Consider the following 20,266-nt stretch of genomic DNA (forward strand, 5'->3'; position numbering starts at 1 on the left):
ATAGCCAGGGCAATCCTAAGCAAAAAGAACAAAGCTAGAGGCATCACCCTATCCAACTTCAAACTATACTACAATTCTACAGTAACCAAAACAGCATGGTACTGTACAAGAACAGTCACATAGACCAATGGAACAGAATAGAGAACCCAGAAATAAGGCCACACACCTACAACCATCTGATCTTCAACAAACATGACAAAAACAAGCAATGGGGAAAATATTTCCTGTTTAATAAATGGTGCTGGGAGAACTGGCTAGCCTTATGCAGAAATTTGAAACTGGACCCCTTCTTTATACCTTATACAAAAATTAACTCAAGATGGATTAAAGACTTAGATGTAAAACCCAAAACTATAAAAACCCTAGAAGAAAACCTAGGGAATACCATTCAGGACATAGGCACAGGCAAAGATTACATGACGAAAATACTGAAAGCAATTGCAACAAAAGGAAACATTGACAAATGGGATCTAATTAAACTAAACAGTTTCTGCACAGCAAAAGAAGCTATCATCAGATTGAATAGACCACCTACAGAATGAGGAAAAAAATGCAATTTATTTATCTGACAAAGGTTTAGTATCTAGAGTCTATAAGGAACTTAAACAAATTTACAAGAAAAAAAAAACCCTATTAAAAAGTGGGCAAAGGACATGAACAGACACTTCTCAAAAGAAGACATTCATGTGGCCAACAAACATGAAAAAAAAACTCAACATCACTGATCATTACAGTAATGTAAATCAAAACCACAATGAGATACCATTTCACAACAGTCAGAATGGCAGTTTTTAAAAAGCCAAGAAACCACAGATACTGGCAAGACTGTGAAAAAAAGGGATGCTTTTACACCATTGGTGGGAGTGTAAATTAATTCAACCATTGTGGAAGACAGTGTGGCAATTTCTCAAAGATCTAGAAGCAAAAATACCATTTGACCCAGCAATCCCATTACTGTGTATATACCCAAAGGAATGTAAGTCATTCTATTATAAAGATACATGCATGCATATGTTCATTGCAGCACTATTCACAATAGCAATGACATAGAATCAACCCAAATGCCCATCAATGATAGACTGGATAAAGAAAATGTGGTACATATACACCATGGAATACTATGCAGCCCTAAAATGGAAGGAGATCATGTCCTTTGCAGGGACACGAATGAAGCTGGAAGCCTTATCCTCAGCAAACTAACACAGGAACAGAAAACCAAACACTGCATGTTCTCACTCATAAGTGGGATCTGAATGATGAGAACACATGGACACATGTGGGGAGACAACACACACTGGGGCCTGTTGGGGTGGGGGTGGGGGAGGAAGAGCATCAGGGAGAATAGCTAATGGATGCTGGGCTTAATAGCTAGGTGATGGGTTGTTCTGTGCAGCAAACCATCATGGCACACGTTTACCTATGTAACAAACCTGCACTTGCTGCACATATATCCCGGAACTTAAAATAAAAGTTGAAGAAAAAAAATCTTTTTACCTTGCCTGTTACAGATCATTTTAAAAAATATCAAGGATAGCTGGGTATGGTGGCTTACGCCTGTAATCCCAGCACTTTGGAAGGCCGAGGTGGGTGGTCAGGAGTTCAAGACCAGATTGGCCAACATGGTGAAACCCTGTCTCTACTAAAAATACAAAAATTAGCCAGGCGTGGTGGCGGGTGCCTATAATCCCAGCTACTCAGGAGGCTAGGCAGAAGAATTGCTTGAACCCCTGAGGCAAATGTTGTAGTGAGCTGAGATCGCGCAATTGCACTTCACTGCGTGACAAGAGTGAAACTCCATCTCTAAAAATAAAAATAATAAAATAATAAAAATGAAATGCCAAGGACAGAGCACAATATTAAAAGTAAGAGATTCCTAAAATTTGTAGAACAGCAATGATGCCATAATGTGGTATTTCTTTATTTAGTGCTGATTTGTTAACTTTCAGATGATCTCCAAATCACCACTTAGCTATGCTATTTCTGGAGTAAGTCTTGTAAAATAGAGAAATTTTTATCGTAGGTGTTAATTATAATAGTACCTTTATTAAACAGGAAAAATATTAAATATAAGATATTCTAAGCAAAGTCAGAGAGGCTGAGAGAAGGAAAATTTTTCACTCCTAAGAAAAGATAAAGATAGAAATCTTTAAATTTGACTAGCTGAATTGAGTGAAAAATTTCATGTCTAAACTAGAGCTGAGTGTGGCAAATTGCAAACCAAAGGGACTGATTTTTGCCTCCAGAGACATTGTGTCTGCAATTCTGAATAAATTCCTCTGGATGCTATAGTGTCTCTGAGCATCTGGCCTGAGTTTTTTTTTTTTTTTTTCTCTCTAGAGTTAATAATTGAAGAATTGAAAGTTGAAATCATACAAGCTCAATATCGTCTATAAAGTGCATTTATTATTAAAACAATATTGTAAACATGAAGCAGATTAGACTCTAAATGTGATTTCAAGGAATAAAATACTATCCACAGTGAGAACAAAGAACAAGGTGTTTTAACATCTTCCTCAGTTATTTTCCCTGGGATTGGTGGATTCTCACCTGGCTTCACCTTGGCCTGCTTCCTTCCTCTCACAGTCTGAAGTTCTTTGCACAAACTTCTTTAAGGATGTGCCAGCTCTCCTTGCTGCTGCTTTGAGGCTTGACAGCCAAATGCCAAGTAATTCCCTTTAAACTGAAGATTTTTAGCCACTATACTTGGCTTTCTTTTCTTGGCAGCCTAATTTAACCACCGCCCCCCCCCCCCGCCCTTTTTTTTGGAGATGGAGTTTTGATCTTATCGCCCAGGCTAGAGTGCAATGGCTGATCTCAGCTCACTGCAACCTCCACCTCCCAGGTTCAAATGATTCTTATGCCTTAGCCTCCTGAGTAGCTGGGATTACCGGCGCCTGACACCACACCTAGCTAATTTTTGTATTTTTTGTAGAGACAGGGTTTTGCCATGTTGGCTAGGCTGGCCTTGAACTCCTGACCTCAGGTGAGCTGCCCTCCTCAGCCTCCCAAAGTACTGTTATTACAGGTGTGAACCACCGCACCTGGCCTTAATTTAGCTCTTTTTACTAAAACAGTCTTATGATCAGAGTGTGTTTCCATATGTTTCTCCAATGGTACTTCTTTCTTTCTTTTTTCTTTTTTTTCTTTCTTATTTTTTTTTGAGATGAAGTCTAGCCCTGTCGCCCAGGCTGGAGTGCAGTGGCATGATCTCAACTCACTGCAACCTCCACCTCCAGGGTTCAAGCAATTCTCCTGCCTCAGCCTCCTAAGTAGCTGGGACTATAGGTGCGCATAACCACATCCAGCTAATTCGTACTTTAGAATTGATATTAAACTCATGTGGCATTCATGTAGGCTGAAATGGTCCTCCTTCTTTTTGCTTCTACCCAGACACAGGGCTGTCTTTGCCATTACTCCTGACTCCTTAGTATTTGCTTGATGTGACAATCACCATGTATGTACGTGTCCTTCACCCTGGGAAACTCTTTCAAACAATAGGTTGGGTTTTTTTCTTGTTTTGTTTTTGGTTTCTGCCATCCCCAGGGTGATAGGAGGGAAGACATTAAAAAAGACATTGTTTTTCACTATATACTCATAACAAAAAGAAGAAAAGAACACTGTCATCACTGAATACAAAAAAGTATGTGAATTTCCTATGGACATTTTTTTTCTTTTGGTGGATATTAATACCATAAGGACAGTAGCTTGTGTAACAAGAGACTATTGGATACAAATTAATGTTTAGCAGTTTTATTGACATTAATTTTTTATAATTAGAATTACATTAATCTCAATACGGTAATTAAGTCCAGAATTTTGATGTTATTCAATTTTGTTACAAATAATTTGGAATGTTCAGTTACTCAAAATACCGCTTATGATTTAAGCATGTGGATGAATGTTTTTCACAGCCAAAACTTAGTAATGCTATTCAAGGGCAAGAAGCTATTAAATAGGCAGAAATTTGAAATCAATTATTGCTTGATTTCAGGTGTCCAAAACAATAGAATCTCAAGTACATATTGAACTTCTCAAATGGTCATGCACTCATTACTGTGGAGTAAAAAAGGAAGGAACGAGGGAAGGGAGGAAGGGAAGGAAGAAAGAAGGAAAAAAAAGAAGGGAAAAGGAAAGAAAGAAAGAAGTAAAAGAAAGAAGGGAAAAAGGAAGGGAAAGGAAAGGAAAAAGGAAAGGAAAGGAAAGAAAGAGAAAGATAAGCATGTTCTTTTAGTGACAGCTTTATGTAATGAAAAATGATTCTTCTGGGCTGGACTTGGTGGCTTACACCTGTAATCCTAGCACTTTGGAAGGCCCAAGGAGGGAGGATTGCTTGAGCTCAGGAGTTCAAGACCAGCTTGGGCAACATAGCAAAACCTCATCTTTACTAAAATTCCAAAAAAAATTAGCCAGATATGGTGATGTGTGCCTGTAGTCTCAGCTACTTGGTGGGGCACTGAGGCCAGTGGATCTCTTGAGCCTGGGAGGTTGAGGCTGCAGTGAGCTATCATCATGCCACTGCACTCCAACCTGGGTGACAGAGCGAGACCCTGTCTCAAGAAAAGAAAAATGAAAAAGAAAAAAATTATTCTGTAACATTATCTTGTAATGCTCATGTGATAGTACTACCTGCATTTTAATCTAATTGTTTATTTAATTGTCTATCTTCACTCAATTATAATGTTTGTATAGGCAGGGATCATGCTTTTCTTGCTTATTCTTGTAATCCCTAACACCATGCTTGCCATAGAGAAATTGCCATGTATCTCTACCTCTCTATTCACTGAATGATGTTTGTTCCCCTGATATCCCTGAAATTATTATTATTATCATTTTTAATAGAAAAAGGGACAACATGCATGACTATATAGGGGGGTCTGTTAGTAGAGTCTGGCCCAAGTATCCAACAATACTAAAAACCAAGTGAGTTCCTACTTTGGCTCCTCCTTCCTAACTCTCTTGAAATCTCAGCCTTTCGAATCTTTGCCATGCTGACGGTAAATAAAGGCATGCCAAGAAAAGAAGGGGTGTGGGTGGGGTTTTGCCTAAGATTCCCTAGAGAGCTCTTAAAAATACTGACTCACAGGCCCCACCCAGCCCATGAACTTCTGTTTCAATTGATATTGAGTGATGTCCAGAGAATCACTATTTTAAAGACTCCCAGATGATTCAGTGTTCAGCCTGGGTTGAGAAACAATTGGTCTAGCTAGTCAAATCAACCTACTTTAGTTGATTTGATCACAAGCTCCCAAGTAGGAACAGTGGTGATGTGGCTGACTCACATTACCAGAGTATAAGGGAGTGCCCATAATTAAAGCTCTACCCTTGCCCCAACACTGTGGTCCAATAAATGTCAACATTTTTGATCCTGGCCATTCTGGTGAAGGAGAGCCTGGGAGTGAAGGAAGGGATGGAGGGAGTAAGGAAGAACAGACCCTGCCTTTGTGGTTAGAGTCAAAAACATTCATTGAACCATCATTAAATAGGTACTTGTTGAGGACCTACTATTGGCCAGGTACCAAGCCCTGTGACCACACCAGTGAAAAACACCAGCCAAATCCCTGCCTTCACAGAGGTAACTATATTCTAGGGGCCAAGACATAGAATAGACAAATGGTTATATCAATGTCATTGATATCAATGGATAGTATGAGAAGAAAATTAAAGCAGTGTCGAGTAGAGTGAAGGGGACAGAGTAAGGGTGAGACAGTTTGGTTGGGAAAACAGCTCTGAGCAGATGATGTCTGAGTTGAGACCTGGATGAAGAGAAGGAGTCAAGGTAAGACTGATGTGAGAGCTGGGGGAACATCAAGGGAAATAGCTCCTGAGTTGAGGATGCTCTTGGCATGTTCAGAATTAACAAGAAAGTCCTTGGGGTGAGAATGAGCATATGGTGTTGGGCCTCAGAGGCCAGGGATAGGAGTCTAGGATTTGTCTCAAGTGTGATACAAAGCTTTTGGAGAATAGTGAGCAGAAGATGGATTGATCTAATTTTATTTTAAAAATATTGCTCTGATTGATATAGGGGATATAGTCAATACATATCCTGATAGTAAGGAAAATGGATTATAGGGACTAAGATTAGAAGAAGGACCATGATTTGGGAGGCCATTGCATGGTCCAAGTAGTCGAGAGTAGCTTAGATTAGGATTGTAGCCATGGAGGAGGGAGAAACAGTAAGATGTGGGATATATTTGAAAGTAGGAGTGGCGAAGACTTGCTGATGCATTCAGTGTTGGGTGTAAGAAAAAGAGAAAATTCACCTGGGCTGGTTATAGTATTAAGTTACTGTAAACTGAATCCTGAATGCTTAAATACTGTGAGATACATAGTGAGCCCTCAATAAATGTTGGCTATGATCAAACATCCAACTGAGAGTGTTAAATAGACAATTGACCATTAAGTCTGCAGCTCAGGGAAAGGATAGAGCTGGAGATATACATTTGGGAGTCACCAGGGTATGGTGGGATTTAAAACCATTGGACTAGATGAAATCAAGGGTGTGAGAATATAAAGCAGAGAGTGAAGTTCCAGAGCATTTCAACATGTGGAGACTGAGAGCCAAAGAGGAGAACCCAGAAGAGAAGGCTGAGAGGGAAGGGCCCATGAGATTGGAAGAAATTTTGGAGCATGGCAAGACCTCGAAGTCAAGTGAAGAAAGTATTTTAATGTGGGAATCGATGAAAATATTGTTGACAAGTATTCAAAAACAGTGGAGTATGAGAATGACCATTGGAGGTTGTGGGTGACCTTTTTAAGCTCTGAGCTGGAAATCTGTAGGGGGTTCCTCTGGCATTTCTTCAAGTCACTTGCTCTTTCTTGGAGGAATGTCTTAATCTTGGCTTGTTCTTCTTTTTCACTTTTCACATAGCTTTTCATTATCTTGCTCATTCTGTGAAGCAAGTAACTAACTCTGCTTACCTTTAAAACTGAAGAAGTTTTATGTTAAAGACTAGCCCCATTCAGGAATCATGAACTAAGCTTTCTGCAACAATAATACTTACTTACTAACCACTCAGGCTATTATATAAATGCCACTTACATGAATACATTGAGAAGTGGGCATGAAAATGGCCATTATTTACATAAATAAAATATTTTAATTTTAATTTAAAATTACATGTGAATTTCACATGATAAACCAGAGTTTAAGATGCCAATAGCTCTTGAATTATAATTTTAGGAGAGAGAATGCTGCAGTTTGGAAAGTGGTGCTTGGCATCAACAATCTAGACCATCCATCAGTGTTCATGCAGACACGCTTTGTGAAGACCATCATCCTGCATCCCCGCTACAGTCGAGCAGTGGTGGACTATGACATCAGCATCATTGAGCTAAATGAAGACATCAGTGAGACTGGCTACGTCCGGCCTGTCTGCTTGCCCAGCCCAGAGCAGTGGCTAGAGCCTGATACGTACTGCTATATCACAGGCTGGGGCCACATGGGCAATAAAAGTAAGCCAGTGTATTAGTCCATTCTCATGTTGCTATAAGCACATACCTGAGATTGGGTAATTTATAAAGGAAAGAGGTTTAATTGAGTCACAGTTCTGCAGGGCTGGGGAGGCCTCAGGAAACTTACAGTCATGGTGGAAGGGGAAGCAAACATGTCCTTCTTCACATGGCAGCAGCCAGGGGAAGTACCAAGCAAAAGGGGGAAAAGCCCCTTATAAAACCATCAGACCTCGTGAGAACTCACTATCAAGAGGGTAACTGTCCCCCATGTTTCAATTATCTCCCACCAGATCCCTCCCATTACACATGGAGATTATGGGAACTACAATTCAAGATGAGATTTGGGTGGGAACACAGCCAAACCATATCAGCCAGGATCTTCAGGAGCCTGAGAAACACTGTGTTCCTCAGTTGGGAGGCTGAGGTGGGAGGATTTCTTGAGCCTACAAGGTGGAGTCTGCAGTGAGCCGAGATCTCACCACTGCCTGGGTGACAGAATGAGACCCAGTACTAGAACCAAAAACTAGGTTGCTTTTGGCCATAATTTCCCATTTTCTCTTACAAAAAGATAGCCACAAATGGTAAATACTTAGCGATGTATCGCACTTCATTTGCTGTGCGAATCATAGATAGACATTAATAATGAACCATGGCATTTAAAATGGTCAAGCTCAAATGCAGTCTCCAAAAATCCCACTCCACACCTCAGAATCTCTCTCCAGGGAGCTACTATAAATGTTTTGGAGCTTCCTTGTGGCAGGAGGAGACCTGCCACAACTGTGCTTTGGACTGTCTCTAACTGCCTGAAGATAGCCCAATGATAGAGACAGTCACAGGGAATCTGCAGTCAAGCTGCATGGTCATATCTCCAATTTTATGTTATGATTTGGTCTTATGTGTATTACATCTGTAGTACAACCTATAAGTCCTTCAAGAAATCATATTGATTTGCTATTTGACTATTTAAATTGATTAAAATAGTTTGGCTGTGTAGATGACTTAAACATATAAAACATGTGGAAATTAAAAATGTGTACTATGTACTTACTCTCAGCCCCTACAATGGACTCTCTCATTCAGTTTGACCTAATTTAGAATAATAATTGTTTGTTTGTTTGTTTGTTTGTTTTTGAGACGAAGTCTCGCTCTGTCGCCCAGGCTGGAATGCAGTGGCACGATCTTGGCTCACTGCAACCTCTACCTCCCAGTTTCAAATGATTCTCCTGCCTCAGCCTCCCAAGTAACTGGGATTACAGGCATGCGACATGATGCCTGGCTAATTTTTTTTGTGTGTGTGTGTGTGTTTTTAGTAGAGACGAGGTTTTGCCATGTTGGCCAAGCTAGTCTCAAACTCCTGACTGCAGGTGATCCAGCCACCTGAGACTTAAAAAAAACAAACAAGCAAACAAAAAAAAAAATTCTAAGTACAGCCTACTCTGCCCATATCAAGTATAATGCCATGGCTTTCAAGAATGATAATGTATATAGGCATTCTGTCATGGCCTTAGAAATTGTATATTTGAAAGAATTTTTTTCTTAAAATTTAGTCAGATAAGTTTTGAGTTACATTGTTTCATCAATTACAGAATGGAAAGGAAATTCAATAGGCAGAAGTCAATGACTTTTTCAAAAAAAAACTCACATGTAACAATCCTCTGACAATATCCATATTGAACTCAGAGCGATATTGCAACATACTGCACACTCCACACATGTAGTATAGCATAAATTGAGCCCAGGAGTTCGAGACCAGCCTGGGAAACATGGTGAAACTCTTTGTACAAAAAAAAAAAATTAGCTTGGCATTGTGGTGTGTGCCTGTAGTCCCAGCTACTTGGGAGGCTGAGGCGGGAGGATTTCTTGAGCCTGGAAGGTGGAGGCTCCAGTGAGCCAAGATCTCATCACTGCCTGGGTGACAGAATGAGACCCTGTCTGAAAAAAAAGCAAAATTCTGCTGAATTCAGTAAGAAAGACCTGGTTGATCTGACTATACAACTTTCAAGCTTACTATAAAATGGAAAAAAAAAAAATAGCAACTGCCTAATTCACCAGAGTGTTGTAAAGATTAAAGACAATGAGACCCACTAGTGCCCAATAAGTGTTAGCTATTTTTCTTATTCTTTAGACAACCTATGAAACATTCACTGCCTGCATCACATTGATTTTCCTAAAAATGGCTCTTTCTTCCTATAAGGTATCCAGTGATGCTTCACCATCACTGTTTCAAAGAAGAACAGTGTGTATAATTTTGCAGAATGGCTAAACAGTGAAAGATTCACGCTGTCTTGCTGCAAGAAATCCATTGTCGTTCTTCAAGAACTTTCAAGCAAGATGGAATTCACATATTCTCTCTGTCAATACCAAGGGATGGCTTTGAGCTTTTCAACATCTCTCTGTCATATCCTCTAGGATTAGAGGTTCTTACCTCAAGTAATGGCTGCTGGGGCACATATTGAGACACATTCTTTTCATCAAGAATAGGACAACCCTTCTCTGTTAGAATGAACAGGTTTTCTCTATTTTAGCAGAGCAGGACTATCATGCTGAGTTGACGCTGAACTGGCAGCCTCCTATCTGGCAGCCAGCAGAGCTCTGGCTTGATTGTTTCATTTTCTTTGTAGTAGCTATTGTTTTTGTTATAGCATATGATAAGGATGAACCAACTTACTTAACCAGTCTGGGCCTTGATTTCCCCGTTAATAAAATAAAGGAGTTTCACTGGATAATTGCTATGAACACTTCTAACTAGAAAATTCTGATTCCAAACCAGCCGTGTCTTTAAAATGACATTTCAAGTAAAGAATATGCCTCTCTTGGTATAAAAATACTTATATTATATTTGCATTTCATATTTGGCTAGCCTCACTAGCCTCACTTTTGAGTCATTTTACCATCATATGTATATTCTTATTCTTATTATTTTTTTTTCAAATTCAGTGCCTTTTAAGCTGCAAGAGGGAGAAGTCCGCATTATTTCTCTGGAACAGTGTCAGTCCTACTTTGACATGAAGACCATCACCACTCGGATGATATGTGCTGGCTATGAGTCTGGCACAGTTGATTCATGCATGGTAAGTTGCTTTCTGGTTACCAAGGAGATTCATTTCAACAGTAACTTCAGTGGATTCCCATAAACTCATTATTACTCACGTACAGCCCTTTGGAAATATTTTTTGAAAATTGTTTGTTGCCAAATGTTTAATTATTTACAGCACATTTTCCTGCAGCTGGTACACAATTCTCCTAATTACACCCATCCTCTTTATTCAGGGTGCCTTCTACTGTCTCATCTACTGTATGGGGAACATCACCCTTGGTCAGCGACAGGAGAAAAACAATTTTTCCTGTTCATCTCATTCAACCATTTTAGTGGTTAGGATAAACGAGGTTCTAAGAGGAGCTAGTAGTAACCATGGCTTCCACCTGGCTGCCCCAGGAAGCAGGGCAGGCATGAAAGGACATTGTCAGTCATTGGAGTGATGGCATTAAGACACACATCAACACCCCAACTTCCAGGGTGTGAGACAGGACTAACTCTGTCTCAGGGGTCATCACACTGGTGTTGTCTGGGCCCTCACTTGATTGTCAGCATGTCCTCAAATGTCACTGAACTCAACCTTTAGATACTCAGGGTTCATGGCCATGAGAGTTTGTAGAACATATTAACGTAACAGTGTAGAGGTGCCTTTTTATTTTTACTTAATAGACACTCATCGAACATTATACTGGACTGGCTCCTAGGAAAGGAGGGAAAAGTGCAAGTGCTCAAATAAGCTTGTAACAAAAACTGAGGAAGACAGTTATTATACTATGCTGCTGTGAAGCACCTTTGTTATTTTACTGCTTTGGAGTAATTTGCCCACTACAGTTTAGTAATGAAGAAAAGACACAACAGTGCTCTTAAGTACTAACTCAATGTAAATACATTATATTTTTGATGATCCATTTTAGAATGGAAAAATCAGGGTATTGAAAATGGCCCTGTGGTGATTGCTTAGACAGTTGTCATGGGAAAGAGGGAGCAGACAGCTCCCTTGGCGTTTCGCTGAGACCACCTTCCTTTCTGCCTCATGGCCTCACGTCATCCTGCTGAGGTGGGTGGTGGTAAAGGAATCCCTCCCTTCTCTACAGGAGGACTGGGTTTGATTTCCCAGGCCCAATAAAAGTGTTGTAGGAGGCAGCATGATGTGGGTGTGGGGCACAGGATTTGAAGCCTGAAAGATCTGGGTTGGAGCTCATCTCTGCCATTAAGACCAGTATAACCCGATGAAGTTATCTAACCTCTCTGGATAGCTTTCTCATAAGTAAAGTGGGACTAATTCTGTCCATGAAGATTAACTAAGTTAATGTATTTAGAAGCCTGTATCTTTCACATATCTGTATATGATATCTGGCACATACTTAGACATTCAATGAATAGTAATTACACCAATATTAAAATCTATCAGTTTAGTGCTTATTATGTTTCGGGCTCTCTGCAAAACGCTTTCTAATAACTCATTTAAATATCATAATCAACCCATATGGTGGTGTGTTTATTTTCCCTAAACAGATCAAGAATACAGGAGGTTAAGTAATTTTCCCCAAATCAGCCAGCATGAAGGTGGTAGATTGAGGATATGAAATCGGGCAGTCTGGCAGCAATGATTAATATAAATACATTTCTACCTCTCTCCAATGTCATCTGGAGGTTTATCAAAAACTAGCACCTCTTGGCACATGTTCAAGATCATCTCTTGGCAATTGCTAAAGGAGGGGAAGGGAGATGATTCCTTGACAGAGAGCTGAAGGCCCACAGACACAGGCACGGGCATGTTCTTATCGTGATGCCTAATAGGAACCAGGTCTTGCCAACTTCTTTAGTAGTGGGATTTCAGTGGTGTGGGTGTACTAAATGCATACCAGATATTCTCTAACACAGCTTCAGGTAGAAAACAAAACAAACAAAACCTACTTTTTACTATATCAGAAGCAAATGTTTCTACTTAAACGTCTATTATATGACATATATTATTTTCCTTAATCATATCAACAGGACATAATGAAGTGTGAGTTTGTCTGTGACAATCTATAAGCCAATACTGAAGCCAAATATGTTGGTTTCAAGCCCAATATTACAAAGAGGACCAAAAGAACAAACCAGATCCGTTGTGCCTTTAGCTGTAGTCTCACTTTCATTTTTAATTGCTTGCTTTTCACCTTTTGTTTTGCATTTAATGGAGTGCCTACCTGACTCACTAAGCCTAAATCAAAACCTACATCTCAGGAAGGCATTTTTTATTCCTCTCCACCTGGATGTCATCACTCATTCCTTTGAACTCCTCTTTCTAGCCTTTAGATTTTGCTTTCATGTGAAGTTATTCTTGTTACCCAAGCTGACTTTAGGCTGCTCTGGGACAAAAATAATGCTTGTTTGTTTGTTTATACACTAGCACAGAACTTTTCAAAGAGTAGATGCTAAATAATTATTTTATTAAATGTCTGATCTGGAAGTGAAAATGTGCTGACATTGTAAACACGTTCCATTTTAATCACCCTCTGACATCATAGTTCCACTTCAATAGGCGAGCATCTTATTTATTTTATATAAGGAGAGATCAAGAATGAAATACCTTATGTGTATGAAATATGTGAAAACAAATTTGGGAAAACAGTTTGTGAAACGTTTCCAGGAAATTTTTCTTTTTTGTCTAAGCATTATATACATGTAACAAATTTTGCTTCAAAAAATTCAATTCGGCTCTTAGGCAGAAAAAGTTATTCAGCTCTTTGCAAGTTCTATGCTTATGATTTTGGCTTAGGGTATTGGAAAGTTACAAATTCAAAGATCATCACTTACACAAAAGTGTACAGCACAATCAAAATTTTAATCTTTTTCTTCTTCTTCTTTTTTTTTTTTTTTAAAGATGGAGTTTCACTCTGTCTCCCAGGTTGGAGTGCAGTGGTGTGATCTCAGCTTATTGCAACCTCCACCTCCTGGGTTCAAGCTATTCTCCTGCCTCAGCCTCTGGAGTAGCTGGGATTACAGGTTTCCACCACCAAACCTGGCTAATTTTTGTATTTTGAGTAGAGACAGGGTTTCACCATGTTGACCAGGTTGGTCTGGAACTCCTGACCTCAAGTCATCTCCCCGCCTCAGCCTCCCAAAGTGCTACGATTACAGGCTTGAGCCAGCGTGCCAGGCCCAATTTCTCTTTCATAGCAATAATATTCACGAATGTTCCTAAGAAGCAGGGTGGCCTAGTAATTATAGAGTTGGAGTCTTGTTACCAGGCTGCTTGGATTCAAATCCAGCCTCTGTCAATGAACAAGTTATTTAACTTGTGCTTCAGTTTCAACATCTCCAAAACAGATATAATAAATAATATAAACTCTTAGGTATTTTGTAAAGATTAAATGAGCTAATATGTGGAAAATGTTTAGAAGAAGATTGAGAAACATTAGTCCTATGTTCTTCAACAATACCAAGTAGGAAGACCATAGATATGCTTCTAATTTTGAAAGTCTGTAGATCAAGGAGTATTTGTAACCTTCCAAAATGAATTCACATATTTCCTTTTTTTTTTTTCCCATGGTATCAGCTCTTCTTTTTCGAGGCAGTGCAGAATATACCTTTGTTTTCAGATGTAGCAAATATTGCTATTTCTAATGCCATAGCATTTTATTGTTAACTATATTTGGGGGAAAAACTGAATATAATTCATCTGGAATCCTTAAATATCATGAATGAAAATCCCTATATATATGAAATAAAATACAGGCTATTAATGAAATATTCATTATAAATAATTTTAAGTGGTCCTATTTTGTATTCAACTATGCCAAATTTAAAAGTCTTAAGAACTATTAAGAAGTGTAGTAAGGGACCCCAAATTGTGTTATACTTAATGTATTCATTCACAAAGCCAGATTCTTGAAAATAGATATTTTAGAATATGTTTGTAGTATTGTGTGTGGGGGGGATTTTATTCCATTTTGGGTAGTTTCCACAGTCATAAGTTCAGCTGAAATTAGAATGAGGTCAATTTTGAGGTAATTAGTTCTGATACTTTTTAAAAGCTTTATGATATATTTTTGTAAGTGCAGAAAATGCCTGAAAAAGGTCTTCTAATTTTCTGGGGGAAAAAATACAATTTCTTCCCAAGCCACTCTACCTTTTTAATGATCAGAGTTTAAGATGTTTATTTGAAAGTTCTATTTTTACAGCGGAAAGCACAGTTCCTTCACAGGCTGACAAGGTCAGCTTTGTTGAAACTTTCCAAGTTGGTTAATCTGGGTTTAGCTTTATTGTATCCTCAGGATAGCATGGACACACATTACGGCCCTGAAATGCCAGTTACTAACTCCCATTGCTACTCATTGCAGGGCGACAGCGGTGGGCCTCTTGTTTGTGAGAAGCCTGGAGGACAGTGGACATTATTTGGATTAACTTCATGGGGCTCCGTCTGCTTTTCCAAAGTCCTGGGGCCTGGCGTTTATAGTAATGTGTCATATTTCGTCGAATGGATTAAAAGACAGATTTACATCCAGACTTTTCTCCTAAACTAATTATAAGGATGATCAGAGACTTTTGCCAGCTACACTAAAAGAAAATGACCTTCTTGACTGTGAAGAGCTTCCTGCAGAGAGCTGTACAGAAGCACTTTTCACGGGCAGAAATGCTCAACCGTGCACTGCAAATTTGCATGTTTGTTTTGGACTAATTTTATTCAACTTATTTTTTCACCTTCATTTTTCTCTTATTTCAAGTTCAATGAAAGACTTTACAAAAGCAAAGCCAAGCAGACTTTGTTCTTTTGCCAGGCCTAAGCATGACTGCAGCACAAAATTATCAACTCTGGAGAGATTGAAAATCATGCAGGTGCTACAGTAACAGGTTATGGAATGTTCTCTTTTATCCTATCACAAAAAAAGACATAGATATTTAGGCTGACTATCTCTGCTAGTTTTTGTTTCTCAAGCTCAGTGCATAGTGGTAAATTTCAGTGTTAACATTGGAGACTTGCTTTTGATTTATTAAAAGCCAAGATAATTTACACATTTGAAGTATTTACTATTACCCTTCTAATGTTTGCATCATTCTGAGAACTGATGAAAGACAGCAATAAAAGACCAGTATCATCCATTTAGGTAGCAAGACATATTGAATGCAGAGTTATTTAGATATCAATATTAACACTTGACTTTATAGGACCCCATTCTGGATGTATATCAAGATTCGAAGTCTCTATAGAACTTTCCTCATAGCTGGGTTTGTTCAGGATATATCAGTTGGCTGATTGAGATTGCAACAACTAGATCAATATTTATGGACAATATTTTGTTTTACTTATGTGGCAAAGAACTGGATATTAAACTTTGCAAAGGAGAATTTAGACGAGAGATGCAATTTTTTAAAAAGAAAATTAATTTGCATCCCTCACTTAATTAAATTTACTTTTCAGTTTTCTTGTGTTCATCCATACCAACAAAGTCATAAAAAGCATATTTTAGAGCACAGAAAAACTTTGCATGCAGTAAAACATTTTGTAACTTTCCTCAAAAGATGTTTAATGTCTGGTTTCTTCTTGGTAATTAAAATTTTAGAAATGACTTTTAGCTCTAGGCCACTTTACACAACTCAATTTCTGAAGCAATTAGTGGTAAAAAGTATTTTTCCCCACTAAAAAGCTTTAAAACACAAATCTTCGTATATACTTCATTTAATTAGGCATCCATTTTGCCTTTTAAACAACTAGGATTCCCTACTAACCTCCACCAGCAACCTGGACTGCCTCAGCATTCCAAATAGATACTACGTGCAATTTTATACATGTCTTTTTGTATCTTTTCTAGCGTAAACATATTTGAAATTCAAAAAGTTGTTTTAGCAATTTCTATATTATTCATTTCCTGTCCTGCAGTTTGTATAAACCTAAGGAGAGTGTGAAATCTAGCAACTGAATTGTGGTCACAATTTTGTGAAAGTTCAAGAACATTTGTCAGTTTTGTTATAGTTGTAGGTACATATTTAATGTATCAACTTTTAGCCTTGCTCAACTTAGGCTCAGTGAAATACACATATTATACTTATTTTAAATAATTCTTAATACAAATAAAATGGTCTAATCACCTTTTTTTTATGGATATGGGTGGCAAGTTCTAAGAAATTGTTTCTGTCTTTCTAACAGCATGCTGGCAGCCTGTTTACCAATCACAGTTCACCTCCCTTATATCTCACTCTCACAGGTTCATGCTCTTTCATTTTAGAGGATCAGTGGCTCCTTGACTGGTCTGAAATTAGAGGTTGCTAATAGTCTCACAGTACCCATTGAGTGTCCAGTGGGAACTTTAGTCCTGGTAAGGGCACACAGATCTTTAATGTCTAGAGTACATTTTGGGAACCCAATACAATTATTTTATAAATCTTTTGTATAAGATTATATCCCAAAATGTATACTATTAATCAATTTTCTTATCTACTGACAGCAATGATATGATACTTGGCCCCCCCCAAATTTGGTGAAGTACACTGGACACCAGATCGCATCAGCTTGGGTAACTTTATGTAAAAGAGTTATTGACTTGTAAACGTGACCCTTTAAAAGCTTCATACAGATCCCAGCCTCTTTAGGTTAAGGTCTAAATGTGTTTTAGAATTCAAAATTTTCCAAATTTTAAAAGGAAATACAGTTTAGCACTCAGTAATGAAATAATATATTTGTAGCAAAGTATATGAATGATTACATTAAGTACATAAATAGCTTTACATTTGTTCAGGGCATAGAATTTAGGCCTAATTTATAAAAATATTTCAGTTTTCAGAGGTTTGGAGGTTTTGGAATTGTGGATACAAGATTGTGACCCTATCACATTAGCACTCAGTATTTTCCTCTATTCATATGTACAGATAATTCAATTCTGAAAATTGATCTTTTTCCTTAGTGTTTTTGGCTCATTCTTTGTCCTTAGATGCTAACCTTTTTATTTACAAGTGAACATACCTCTAAATTATTGTTTATCAGGAGACGACGATCTCAGGGAATGAATGCCAACTGCTGCGAGGATAATAAATGATATGACATCAGTGATTTTCCATATAAGGCAAAAGCAATATTCTGGTAAAAGGCATGCTTTGTGACTTTCCTTCTAAGTTCTGGTACTAATTATAGTTGGATTTGGCAAATGTTTATAAGAGTGATGATGATTTTTCAGTATACATTATTTATGAAATAGTTTATTTATAAAAACAGTCATAAGAAAGCAGAAAGCAACTTCCATTAACTATGTGAGATTTTGAAAGTTCTAGAAATCAGCTTATGTAAAAGACTATTTGCAAGAAAAACAGAAGGCTACAAAAATGTTAGACCAAAATAGTAGGCAGAAGGTAGAAAACTAAACCCTGAGAATAACAGTCATTAAGAAGACCTTGATGTAGACGTTGCATATGAGCATGGAGATTCAGGAAGGAAATTCTGGATGATTGGTGGCTGACAACTTTCAAATATAATAAATAGAGAAAGGATTTCAAAAGAACTTCAACAGGAATATATGATTTTATAGTAGCACCTGGCCTTACTTAGCATAAAGTAGTTTGTTTGTTACAACTAAAGCCAGCATACATGATTTGCAATAGCAGTAAACTTGCTATAGACATTCCTGTCCTCAAATGTATTTTAAAACCAAATTTTTCTAAGAACCTCATAGAAACCTCCAGAGAACAACCTGTATTAGTTTCAGTTTATATCTCATATTTTAGAGGCTCCAAAACCTGAAAAGTCTCAGGGTATTGTAAAAACTATGAACCTTCAAGTGGCCTCTGGAAGATTGTTTTGAAATTGATTGTATCACTTCAATCAGGCTATTGTCAGTTTTAAAATACAGGAAATTGCCCAATGGGCTGTTTGTCTGCCTGATCTATGGCTTCAGTTTCCTAACTGACAACATCTATACAGAATCAGATCTCATAAAAGGTCTTCTCTTGATTGGAACCTGAGAGAGGAATGCATTCCTGGTCCCTGATGAAACCCTAGAATCCCTCTTTCCCCTTTCCAATGAAGGCTCCACCTCAGGAAAACACTGAAATGAGCAGAGAGATATGCCTGCATCTTTAGTCAGAAGACCTAAAGCATCTTCCCACAGAAAATAAAAAGCTATTCATAGACACTAATTGTATTTTAAGCAGTATAATTATACCCTATTTTAGGTACCTTGTTGTTTAAAAGGCTCTTGGGATTTTTACCTGTAAATTAACCATCTACGTGTTTTCCGTATTTCCTCTGAGTCCTAACCAATTCATTAAAAACTACTTTTTTCTTAATAAAAAAATTCAGATTGGAGCCTGACCATTTAAAGCATTTCTCTAGAATATAAGATCTCCTAGTAAAATAAATATATCTCAAATGACTCCCCTTGAAAATATTTGAATTTCTAAGAGAATGAAAATGCTTTTTAAAATCCAAAAAGTTTTACAAAAGCATTGGGTTCTGAATTAAATATTTCACTTCCTTAAACTCTGTCTAGGTCAAACTCTAGCCCTCTATTACAAATGTATATACAAACATACAATAATGGTCATCATGTCAGCTCTTCCAAGCCTAGTAAAATGCTCATGTCCCTTATGGAAAAACTAGTCATTCTTGCTTGGAGAGATATCTCTTCAAAATCCCTCTTCCAACCTTGAAAGAATACTTGCAACTCCAGGGAGGGTGTCTAGCTTTCTTAATCTTTGCAGGGTCTAGCCATCTCAAAGGCCTTAGTTTCAGAGTAGCCTTGATCTAAAGCAGTTTCACACAGAGATAAGTTTCCTTGCTCAATAGCACAGGAAGTTGCTGACTTCATTGCAAATACAGTAGAAGGGCCAGGCTTGGGTCTTCTTCCTGACTTGTCAGCTGATTGGTTAGCATAGTTTGATGTCACTTGATTCATCTTTCCAGCCCCTCTCCACTTCTTGAGAGCTTCAGTCCTCTCCTCTGGAGTTAGTCTGTCAAAGTGCTTAGCTCTCAGAATTGGAGATGGAAACAGGGATCCCTGAAGAACTCTGTATACAAACCTAGGTGACAAGAAACATCATTAGAATTAAATTCACCTCAAATGCATTATGGAAAACCCCCTGAATACTAACCAATTAAAAAAGTAAAAGGGTCTGGTGGCCACTTGGCTCCTGAAATAAAGGGGGAGGGTAACTGAACTCTAATATAAAATGGAGATAAAACAATATTAAATAAATTAATATTTGTAAAGCACTTAGAAAACAGTAATTGTCATGTAAGTGTTTATTAAAAAACAAAAATAAATAACATCTATAAAAGTAGAGATATAAATAGTTTCTACATAAGCTTAATGTTAGGTTAAATGAGACAATACATACAAAGCAGGCAGAGTGTTGACACACAGTAAGTGTTAAAAATGCTATTTGTATCAGTTTCCTATGGCTATTGTAACAAAGTACCACAAACGTGTCCCTTCCTAGACTAAACTGGCAGTGTTTCTTCTGCTATAATGTTCTCAAAAGTCTTGTGACTCTCCTATGTATGTCACTGGGATTTATGCCACTAGATAAGAGGTACCAGCACAGATCTTTCCTGTATAACCTCATTTCTTTTTCTGGTTACTACTACAATGGTTGAGGAGATCTAGGAATCACATAACTAATCTCTTCAGCACTAGCAGAAAGGTTGTCCAGCTCTCCAGAGCATACTCCTAACAGTCAATCTCCTAACTTTAGCAACTTTTGCAATCTGGATAGCCTGAGAATTTCCTAAACCAAGTTCCTTGTGGCTTAGCAGTTTTCCCTTCAGTATCTTTCCTCTCACATTGTACTATAAGCAGTAAA

The 20,266-nt window shown here is 38.0% G+C and overlaps 2 protein-coding genes across 12 annotated transcripts in view; one reads left to right on the top strand and one right to left on the bottom strand.

Moving 5' to 3' along the window:
• CORIN (corin, serine peptidase) overlaps positions 1 to 15,487 on the top strand; it is a 270,543-nt gene extending 255,056 nt beyond the window's left edge. For 8 of the 9 annotated variants that reach the window (XM_050791596.1, XM_050791599.1, XM_050791598.1 and 5 more), the window contains 3 exons: positions 7,181 to 7,452; positions 10,390 to 10,523; positions 14,818 to 15,487. In XM_050791596.1, coding sequence (XP_050647553.1) covers positions 7,181 to 7,452; positions 10,390 to 10,523; positions 14,818 to 15,000 — 589 coding nt within the window. In that variant the 3' untranslated portion in view covers positions 15,001 to 15,487. Of the gene's footprint in view, positions 1 to 5,483; positions 6,668 to 7,180; positions 7,453 to 10,389; positions 10,524 to 14,817 lie in introns of those variants that run through there. The other variant, XR_007725852.1, reaches the window with a different exon arrangement.
• A 2,165-nt stretch (positions 15,488 to 17,652) lies between these two features.
• The window catches only part of ATP10D (ATPase phospholipid transporting 10D (putative)), a 115,338-nt gene continuing 112,724 nt past the window's right edge, over positions 17,653 to 20,266 (bottom strand). For all 3 annotated transcript variants that reach the window (XM_050791590.1, XM_050791589.1, XM_050791588.1), the window contains one exon: positions 17,653 to 19,483. In XM_050791590.1, coding sequence (XP_050647547.1) covers positions 19,153 to 19,483 — 331 coding nt within the window. In that variant the 3' untranslated portion in view covers positions 17,653 to 19,152. The remainder of the gene's footprint in view (positions 19,484 to 20,266) is intronic.

This window comes from Macaca thibetana, chromosome 5, assembly GCF_024542745.1.
Source record: "Macaca thibetana thibetana isolate TM-01 chromosome 5, ASM2454274v1, whole genome shotgun sequence".
NCBI classification, from domain to species: Eukaryota; Metazoa; Chordata; class Mammalia; order Primates; family Cercopithecidae; genus Macaca; species Macaca thibetana.